The sequence below is a fragment of the Saprolegnia parasitica genome, assembly GCF_000151545.1.
Source record: "Saprolegnia parasitica CBS 223.65 unplaced genomic scaffold supercont2.384, whole genome shotgun sequence".
In the NCBI taxonomy this organism is placed as follows: domain Eukaryota; phylum Oomycota; class Saprolegniomycetes; order Saprolegniales; family Saprolegniaceae; genus Saprolegnia; species Saprolegnia parasitica.
In genome coordinates, this window is record NW_012156778.1 from 1 (window position 1) to 9347 (window position 9347).

Consider the following 9347-nt stretch of genomic DNA (forward strand, 5'->3'; position numbering starts at 1 on the left):
ACATGTCACCGCTCTTCCAGGCGTGGCAGCTTCAAGTCGGCGGCTGGGATCATGCGTTCCTCAAGCGGCGCGCGATCGAGTACTTGCGCAGTCTCCCGAGCTCGGCCGTGCTGCTGCCGCCGAGCGATGCGGCTACGGTGGCGCGGCATGCCATCCACAGCGCACCGCCACCAATGACGGCAACGAGCGAGACGGAGACCTTGGAGCCATCGACCGCTGGGAGCGGCAAGCGCAAGGCGGCGCCTCCAGACGCCCCACCGACATCAACGAAGAGCGCAAGGCAGCACAGAAAACAGTGCAAGGCGGAGACGACCGCCATGTGCAAGTACTGCTTGAAAGGGCCATGCGACCATCGCTGCAGCAATCTGCGCGACGACTACATCCACGATGCTGTCCGTGACGACTTTGTACTACGGAGCGACTATGGCTGCGCGCATTGCAAAGGCTGTGGCATTCGCAGCGTCCACCGCCAAGACCACTGTCCGATCTATCAACGCGTCGCCAAAATGAACCAATCGCCTTTGGTCGAGCTCGACGTCGCGACCAATCTTCCTCTAGTCAGATAGTTGGTGAATGCACTGAGGAATTCGTACATGGAGTAATAGAGTTTTGATAGAGCAGTCGGCTACCGTGCAATCGTTCCTGTTCTAAAGGTGCTAGCGAGAAGGAGATCCCGCCGTTGTGGTTAGCGTTCGTTGGTATGTGCTGATTTGAACGCACCGTTTTGAGCAAGGAAATCCGATTCGCTTGGGTTTGAGGGACGGCAACAGACAAGATCGCTTCCACCGGCACGAGCTCGCACGCTCGAGAGGCAGGCCATTCAAAGGACGTGTACAATGCAGCACACAGCGGCCCTTGCTGCTAGGAAGAAGGTACTAGTATGCGTGTTCTAGAAGGCGTCTCTGCGCACAGAGCTAGGCGACGCATCATTGCGTGAACTTGAAGTTCGTTGGTGTGGGGAGTTTAGCGCGATCCAAGCTGCTCTCCGCGACACGTCGAATAGCAAGCACAAGGCAGCGCACCTGCGATGCAGACCCAGCGAACGACGCCGCAGTCAACGCATCAACCCTTCAACCGGGTCGCTTCCTCGCACATGTTGAAGTTGCAACCGCCAATCACAGCGCCTCGGCATCGGGTCAAGTGACACCGATTTGCTACCGCTAGCTGGCGGTACGTGGCGCGTGCTCGCCCGGCTGCCAGAGATTTTCCATACCGTTGTACGCATGGGTGCTGGCCGTGGCGCCGGTGTCCTCGTTGCCAGTCGCGGGGCGCATAGGTGCCGCCGGTCGCGTGACCTCATTTTCAGGTGAGTCTTTGAGCTCGAGAGTTGGACCATGATCCCTTCGTGGTCCAACGCGTGTCGCAGCGGCGGGGCAGCACCACGAAAACCTCTACAAACGCATCTTCAACCAGCGTCATCGGTTGAAGACGACGATTCATTTTGAGTTTGCCTCTGCCACCCCCACCGCTCCCCAACTACCTTACGATGACCTCGATCAACTGGACCGAGCTCGAAGTCGCGGCCAAGAAGGCGTCGCTGGCGGCCTATGCGCCGTACAGCCACTTCCACGTCGGCGCCGCGCTGCTGACGTCGGATGGCCAAGTCTTTGCCGGCTGCAACGTCGAGAATGCTTCGTATCCCTTGGGCAACTGCGCCGAGCGTACCGCTGTGTACGCGGCGCGCGTCCAGGGCAACATGACGCACATCGAAGCCATTTGCATCTACACGCCGACCGAGAAGGCGACGTCGCCCTGCGGCGCGTGCCGCCAAGTGCTCAACGAGTTTGGCCCGACCATGGTCGTGCGTATGATCTGCGACGGCGACGAAGTGCTCGAGACGACGATCGACCACCTCCTCCCATACGGCTTTGGCCCCAAGAACCTCGAAGAGGCCAAGGAAACCCGCGATGCCCGCGCCAACTGCCCGTAATGTGTTTTTAAATTAAACGTCCTCTCTCTACGTGGATGTGACGGCGTCGCGTGGGCGAGTCGAGATGATATGATGATGATGGATGTCCCTCGCGAAGAAGAGGATTTATCGCGGGCGTAGCAAGCATGTACTAATGGCCCACCGATGGGAAAGGACGGTTTATCACGAGCGCAATCGGTAGCAAATACAATGATGCATCGTTGCAGTCGCACGACTTGCCGATGGGCTTGGGTTCGAATCCACCAAGCGACTGCTTTCTTGCGCCACGGAAGCCCAGCGTCTGAGTTAGTTAGCACGGCTTCCGTACACGATTCCTGGTAGCAAGGGCATCTAAATTGCTTGACATGGTAGAGTACATGGTTGTATTACAAGCTGATGGTAGAACGCGACGCCTCGTCACATTTCTTGAAGACTTGAAAATCTTTAAAAAGATTAAAAACAAAAACAACGCGTACACGCATCTAGTTTTTGGTGCCCGAGTACGCTGTGTCGCTCTTGTAGCCATTGGCGAGCTGGCTCTTGAGGTAGCAGCGACCGCCGTTCATGGTGAAGCCGGCGCAGTTGGACGTCGTCTTGCAGAGGCTGTGGCACATCGTCGCTTGGTCGACCGCCGACCCGGGCACGTCGATACCGCGAATGTCGTTGCCCCAGTAATCTTGCTTCCACTGGATCGACGGGCCCGCGCCCTTGATGCCCGACGACACGTGCGCGTTCGCTCGCGGCACGCCGACGCTCGACTTCATGTAGCACGAGCCGTAGCCGACCGAGTACGCGACGCACTTGTCGTTCTTGTGGCACATCGCGCAGCACTGCGCGAGCTGCTCGGTTGTCGAGCCCGACACCGGGCCGTTGCCAATGTCGTTGTTGGTGCCACCATTCGTAAAGTCAACGCCCATCTGCGCCGTGCACGTGCCCGACGACGACGACGACGACGACGACGCCGGGACGCCCGAGACGAGGCCGCTCGAAGGCCGCGGGTTGCCTTTGGACGACTTCATGTAGCACGTGTTGTAGCCGACCGTGAAGGCCGCGCAGTTGGTCGTGCCCGAGCACTTGGCGCAGCACTGGCCGACCTGCGTGTTGCGGTCGCCCGTCACCGGGATGCTGCCAATGTCGTTGCCCGGGTAGTCGACGTCCATCTGCGTCGAGCACGTGTTGGCTGTCGGCGCGGCGTTCGACGGGCCCGACGCCGGCGCCGGGGCCGACCCGCCAGGGCAAAAGACGATATCAAAGACCTCGTCGGCGGGGCAGTCGTGCGTCTTGGTGTCGGCGGGGAAGAGGTAGGCGTCCGGCGCGTCCGGCTTGTCGTCGAGAAGTGCCTTGCAGTTGGCCTTGCCCTTGTGACGCGTCGGTGTCAGCGACATGGGCACGTTGAAGCCGACGGCCTTGGTCTTCTCTTTGCAGTCCTGGAAGCTGTTGCAGTTGCCCGGCTACAAGGTCCCACGCATGAGCTATCCAAGGACGCAGACGGCGTGCTGTATATACCATGGGCGGGATGTTGCTAAAGTCATACCACAGACGCCCGTTGAGCACATACTCGATGACTAGACACGTGAGGTGAGCCATCCAAGCTCGACAAGGGACGAGGCGTACGGTTGACTTGGTCGGACGCCGTGTGGCGAAAGATGCCTGGCTTTTCGTGCGAGATGGTGACGCCGCAGCTCTTGTCGCGCGTCTGGCCGGGCGCGATGTCACAGAGGTGCTTGCCGTGGGCGGCGTAGAGGTTGATGGTGTAGCTGCACTTGTTGTTAAAGACAAACTCGGCGGCGTCGGCCGCAGAGAGGCCAGCGGCCGCCAGTGCCACGTAGGAAGAGAGCAGCTTCATGGTTCTACCAGCTTCTTGTCGCGCAAATTGAATACTGAGCCGACGTGCGCGCGGCTACGATACAGGATTGCGATCGTCGCCGCCCACACATGTACAGTGTATGCAGCATACAATAAAGCGTCGTGCGTTTCCATACAAAAACCAATATTACTTAAAATGCGCATTGAATACTGGATGTTACACATTCCCTTTCACCACGAAATGCTGGCGACCTTGGTGCAACAGCAATCGCATTCGCGTGAGTAGCACTCCACAACCTTGCCACGCCTTGCCTCATACCATTGCACTTGCCATTGCATGCATCATATCGCAGCTTCCAGGCTCATAGCGCCAGGCCAACACTGTATAGGGCTCGCCCCATGATAAGGTTGTTTGGATGATGGCGCGAGCTCGTGGCGTGAGGTACACACGCCACGAGCTCGCTGTACACCGGTAATACGTAATAAATTCTCGACGAACGGATGTGGATACATGAAGACGATATTCGCTAAATAGATAGATTAGTAAGGTTGCTAGAGCGTTAGACGGGCGTGCGGTACACGGACTCGAGATCGTCGTCGGTCTCGGCTTCGCCGACGCTCGAGCAGTACGTGGCTTCAACGTTCACGGCAGCTGGCGTCGTCGAGCGACTAAAGATCGCAAAGACGCCGCAGAGCGCCAGGGCCGCGCCGAGGCATGCGACGCTCCACGACGTGCTGCCGACACTGGCGTTCCAGTACGGATACCCGGTGCCCGACCCAGTGGAAGAGGACGACCCGACACACGCCGAGAGATTGCCACAAGCAAAGGTCCAAGCGGCGGTGATAGGCCCCACGAGCATCGTCGTCGAAGCGTTGCAAGTCGCTTGCGATACAAACTGAACGCAACCGCGGGTGCCCGTTGAAACACACAGCGAGTTGTTGGGTGAGAGCGCGACCCAGCCGTTGGAGCCTTGAACGCAGTCCCAAAGCAACGGCGTGGAGGAGAGGGCCGCGCGCGCGAGGTAGCACCATGATGACGGCGACTCGTACCCGGTCGAGCCCCAGTACATGGAGTGGTCGGCACCGCACTGCGCAGGGTGCAAGGCCACGTCGAGCTGGGTGGGCACGCCGAGGAGGTCGGCGACGCTGGTGGCTGTGACACAGTTGACACCGTCGTTCGAGTAGCACTCGGGTTGTCCGACGGTCGAGCTCGAGTTGCGGACCATGAGGTAGCCTTCGCCCGAGCCAATGTAGCTCCACGGCGCTTGAATCGACGAGGTGGTGGTCGTGTTGGTGGTCGCGGGTTGGACGCGGAAGGACGAGATTTTGTAGGGCCAGTTGCCGAGCAACGACGTCGAGTGGTGCCACACCGCCGAGTTGCCGGCGTCATCGTATGTCACAAACTCGGTCGCGGGGTCGACGACGATCGAGAAGATCGGGCGACTCCACTGGGCGAGCGTGGCGGCCGCATCGTCGGACGAGGCGACCGTGAGGGACTGGCCGAGGTACTGAGGCAGCTCATAGAGCACGACCGACGGGCGCGAGGCAAGCGCGAGGCCAAGCCATGCGCTTATGCAGCAGAGGGAGGACTTGAGCATGGCAAATGAAATTGGAAAATGATATCCATGGGCCACGACCAGCTGCAATTGCGTTTAAACGCATCGTGTCTAGGTTAAAATAGGGAATGATGGTAGCGATGACGATGGAAAGGCGCGCCGTCGACACGGCACGACGAATCGGTCGAGCGGCATCACTTGTACGCACAGGTGCAACACCGACGCTCTTCAATATTGCTGCGCGGTCTCAACGCTCGCGCGTCAGAATCTTGTCTTTCTTGTGTCCTGCCTACACACGACGACGCCACATTTCCCAACCACGTTGCTGCGCTATTCGAGTCCCAGAGGACTAGAATATTGGTAGAGTACAAGGTAGGTACAACACGTTTAGCTTGGCGGCTTGAAGGCTAAGCTAGATGTCTCGTGCGCTGCAGTGCAATTTTCGACGCTTGGCACTGAGAGTCATGGGTTCAACCCTTCCTGTTCAATGGGAACCTGGGACGTTATCGTCTTCTGTAAGATCTGTGTCAAAGGTGTCGTTTCCACGACACTACAATGCGAGCAAGTAGCTCGTCACGGGCAGTGGCCGCCGACGATAAAGTCCGCTGTCACTCACCGACCTGCATTTCAGGTTTTACCTATAAAACGCATATCGGTCAAAGGTTTTCTTCCGCAGATCTTATCGCAGCTGGTCGGCGATGCATGGGATTGGCTCTTCTCGCGTGGCGAATTGCCCGCGTTTCGTAATCCCGCTTATGGCTGGTCACATGGAAATGGTGCCATGATGACCAAAAACGCATCAGTTCATGATGGACGCCGAAGCGAAGAGGGCGATGCCTGCGCGTGTCATCATCCTCGGGGATTGGCGTCTGAGAAAGGGCAGATTTTGATCGCTTCGGACCGGTATTCGGTAATCAAGCGCCGATATCGCGAGCGTGGGCTCGTGACACCTGTGGACACGGACAAGACGGCGAATGTCAGGCGCTAGTACAAGCCGTGCACAGGATCGAGTTTTTCATGTCGAGTGCCCAGGACAATTATAGTTGATGATGGACCAAAAGACCAATCGGATCAGGCTGCAGGATCTCAAAATGCGACTTGAATCCCCAAGAAGCTCCACGATGATATTCACGCCACACGTTGATTTGGCGACCACGGGCTGGCGTCAGCAATCTTTTTGGCATTTTTCTTGGGGAGGCGAATGTGCGTGATTGGAAATTGTCAAAGAGAAAGAATCGTGGTCCGATGTAGACATGTTGTGCCAAATGTGACCATTTGAACCTGTCGAGTCGACAAGATCCCACAGAAATCGCAAACTTCGTCATCGAATGGGCACCAAGGTGCATGTCTCGATGGCAGACCGGAAGGAAACGTGTGAAAAGTCTTGTTGACGTGCTAGCACATTTCCGCAACGGCGCTTCTCAGATGACATGAGCACACCATTCGGTAGCCTTTACTTTCGTTGACGAGGCCAAAAGGTTTAACAAATCCACGTCATTTCTCAAGTGGCCACAGATCTCCATGCGTCTTGTCTGCACTGTTTGCTATCTCTATGAGGAATAAGAGCTCCTTTGCAAGGCCTCAGACGTCGCGTAGCTTGTATGAAGGTGACAGCGCAGAGATACCCTTGCAACACGAAAATGCACGATGCACCGCAGTCTATCTTCAGGAGAGGGTTGTCTAGGGAAGGGCCAAATTCTCGTCGGAGGACGATACTAATGGCGCGTTCGAATGTAAAAGCATCCTGCAGCATGATTGCACTCCGTTGCTTTCGACCCGCATCGTCACCAAGAGTCAATTTATGGCCTCACTATATAGCACTTGATATAGTACCGGTAGTTTTACTTGTCATTTGTTGTTGAAATGGATCGTCTATTGTATATATGAACGTGTTTCGCGTTATCTTCATTAACACGGTACAAAGACTTCGCATACGTAGAGCTACTCCGGAATGCGTGGGAGTTGGCACCAGCACTGCCAGCACTTGGTCGTTAGAAGTGAGCTGCGCACGGAGAGATCCAACCCGTGGTAGACCCCACTCATGAAGGTCGTCTATTTCAAAATTACAAGAGATAAACCAGGTACGCTACATAAATTATCGGACTATCTTCGTTGTGTACACTCGGTTGAGAAACATGATCTAAGCAGACGAAAGCAGGAGCACGATCGACGGGACAATGTGCTGGCCATTCGTGTTGAGCAAGGGGCCAGACAAGTTGACGAAGAGCGGTATGCTCAGGCTCTTGAACGAGGATGTGCTGCGAGTGCAGTTGAGCGACGCGTGTGGTGTGGCCTGGCTGACCGTGGCAGGCGCCTTAGTCTTCGTCTTGGCCAAATGAACCCTGGTGCGCTTGACAGCACGGTTCATCTGGTTACGGAACTTGACCGCCACTGCACTGCTTCACGCTCGCCCGGATCCGTCACGGCCAGGCACGTGGACAGCTCGTGGTCAGTGGCCTTGCACATCCAGCAGTTTTTGCGGGCGCCGCGGGGCAGCACAGGCTTCTTGGCTGGGTCCGAAGTCCCGTCATTGCCTGGAGGCTATGATCCGGTTCTTGCTTGTGCTTGGCTTGGGTTTGGGCTGCTTTGTCGGCGGGCCGCCGCCTTCACCTGGTTGAGCATCGGAGAGCTTGCGCTTCCCGGAGGCTATCTCGTTGATCTCTAGCCCCGTCCTGAAATCTTGGTAGGCTTCAATCTCGAACAAGAGTACGTTGGCAAACGCCTTGAGCGACTTAGCTGGGTTGACTTCTTGATGTAGCGACACCGCGTGCTTCACCCACGCCGGTTCGATCTTCTCCGTGATGGCCTTGATCACAATACGGCGAATGGCCTTCACCTGGCGAGCTTCAGCGTGGATAGACGCTATGCCGAGGCGTCGCTCCTAAACTATTGTCCTCAGTATGTGGTACCTCGATGAAGATAGATATATATTCCAGCTCGGCGCCCTTTCCCTAACGGCTTCTCCACCCACCCACAACCAACAAGGTCGTGTGGACGGTCCTGGCTTGCGTCGGTTGGAGCATGGTTGTCGCAATAGTCCAGACACAACACGCGCGCCGCCTTGACGGCTACCGTCCATGGACTTGGCAGCGGGAAGTCGGCGAGAAAGACGCGATCGATCCGGACTCGCCAGACGTTGAACCAGACGCAGGCACATGTTTGACCAAAAAGTAGTTTCACTTGTGTTTTGTAAAACATCCGACCACCAGACGTTGTGGACACCTTGCGGCAAGGTCCTCATGTCACTGGCAACTAGAGACACTCGATGGCGCAACTGACGCACGATCGTGGCCAAGGGTCATCCTAGCCACGCTGAGGGTGTTAGCAGAGCGCAGTGGGATCCAGCATCATCTTGGGCGCAACTAGTGGCCTTGTGCGTGAGGGTACCACTGAAAGAAGGTGCATTAGCGGTGAGTTCTCGTAAGCATGGTACGCTAGAGCACTGACCTGATAGATCCAAATTGGCTAGCAGGATCTCAATGCGAGCCAAAATCAGATGTTGATGGTACCAGCGCCAGATTAGTAGTTAGATCGATTGTGGCGCGTCCTACATTTGACCACCTGCTTCCCACCGTGCTGGAATCTCCACCCAGCATGCAACACAAAGAGCGTGGTCTTTGAGGTCGCGCGCCGTCGACTGTGCGGATCGTACTTGGTACTTTTCATTTTCAGATTGCCATCATGCTCCGTCTACTCGTGCTTGGTGCACTTGCTTTATGCATCAACGTCGACGCGATGACCGTCACCTTCTTCGAGCACCCGGCGTACCAAGGCCAGTCGCTTACCGTCGCCGCGGCCGACGACGCCGCCGCCGCGCTCCAGCGCTGGTCCAAACCGATTCAATCCATCACGCTCGATGCCAACACGGAGCTCGTGACCTACGATCGTCCAGAGCGACAAGGCCGGACCGCGATCTGGCGCTCCTCGACAACACGCCTCGGTAGCTGGACTCAGCGCGTCGCTTCGTTCGACCTCCGACGAGCAGACACGGAAGCGACAGTGCTGGACACCAACTGGAAGCACCTCCGCGTTCCCACGGGCTACGTGCAAGTGCGAGCGGCCGACACGATCGAGTG

The 9347-nt window shown here is 57.0% G+C and overlaps 6 protein-coding genes across 6 annotated transcripts; 3 read left to right on the plus strand and 3 right to left on the minus strand.

Annotated features, from left to right (window-relative positions):
• Positions 1-173: 173 nt before the first annotated feature.
• Positions 174-566, plus strand: SPRG_21815 (hypothetical protein; the record flags this gene model as incomplete). The annotated part of the gene is made up of 1 exon (XM_012356133.1): positions 174-566. One exon carries the CDS (start codon positions 174-176, stop codon positions 564-566), a length of 393 nt encoding a protein of 130 aa, XP_012211523.1.
• Positions 567-1486: 920 nt separating this feature from the next.
• Positions 1487-2005, plus strand: SPRG_16826 (cytidine deaminase; the record flags this gene model as incomplete). The annotated part of the gene is made up of 1 exon (XM_012356134.1): positions 1487-2005. One exon carries the CDS (start codon positions 1487-1489, stop codon positions 1928-1930), a length of 444 nt encoding a protein of 147 aa, XP_012211524.1. The 3' UTR covers positions 1931-2005.
• Positions 2006-2284: 279 nt separating this feature from the next.
• SPRG_16827 (hypothetical protein) lies at positions 2285-3790 on the minus strand. Its single transcript, XM_012356135.1, has 3 exons — positions 3524-3790; positions 3416-3474; positions 2285-3360 (listed from the first exon to the last, which is right to left on the minus strand). The coding sequence occupies exons 1-3, from the start codon at positions 3753-3755 to the stop codon at positions 2392-2394; spliced, it is 1260 nt and encodes a 419-aa protein (XP_012211525.1). The 5' UTR covers positions 3756-3790; the 3' UTR covers positions 2285-2391.
• A 485-nt stretch (positions 3791-4275) lies between these two features.
• On the minus strand, positions 4276-5313 carry SPRG_16828 (hypothetical protein; the record flags this gene model as incomplete). The annotated part of the gene is made up of 2 exons (XM_012356136.1): positions 4276-4459; positions 4646-5313. 2 exons carry the CDS (start codon positions 5311-5313, stop codon positions 4276-4278), a joined length of 852 nt encoding a protein of 283 aa, XP_012211526.1.
• Positions 5314-7411: 2098 nt separating this feature from the next.
• On the minus strand, positions 7412-7893 carry SPRG_16829 (hypothetical protein; the record flags this gene model as incomplete). The annotated part of the gene is made up of 3 exons (XM_012356137.1): positions 7412-7613; positions 7658-7812; positions 7882-7893. 3 exons carry the CDS (start codon positions 7891-7893, stop codon positions 7412-7414), a joined length of 369 nt encoding a protein of 122 aa, XP_012211527.1.
• A 1113-nt stretch (positions 7894-9006) lies between these two features.
• Positions 9007-9321, plus strand: SPRG_16830 (hypothetical protein; the record flags this gene model as incomplete). The annotated part of the gene is made up of 1 exon (XM_012356138.1): positions 9007-9321. A coding segment is annotated over one exon (315 nt), but the record flags the coding sequence as incomplete, so codon positions are not given.
• Positions 9322-9347: the final 26 nt, after the last annotated feature.

Bases quoted from the DNA above. Each gene is read 5' to 3' on its own strand.
- SPRG_16827 (XM_012356135.1), bottom strand. From the start codon at position 3,755: ATGAAGCTGCTCTCTTCCTACGTGGCACTGGCGGCCGCTGGCCTCTCT. The intron at 3,475-3,523 runs GTACGCCTCGTC...TCACGTGTCTAG, and splicing joins GGCGTCCGACCAAGTCAACC to TCATCGAGTATGTGCTCAAC. The intron at 3,361-3,415 runs GTATATACAGCA...GGGACCTTGTAG, and splicing joins TTAGCAACATCCCGCCCATG to CCGGGCAACTGCAACAGCTT.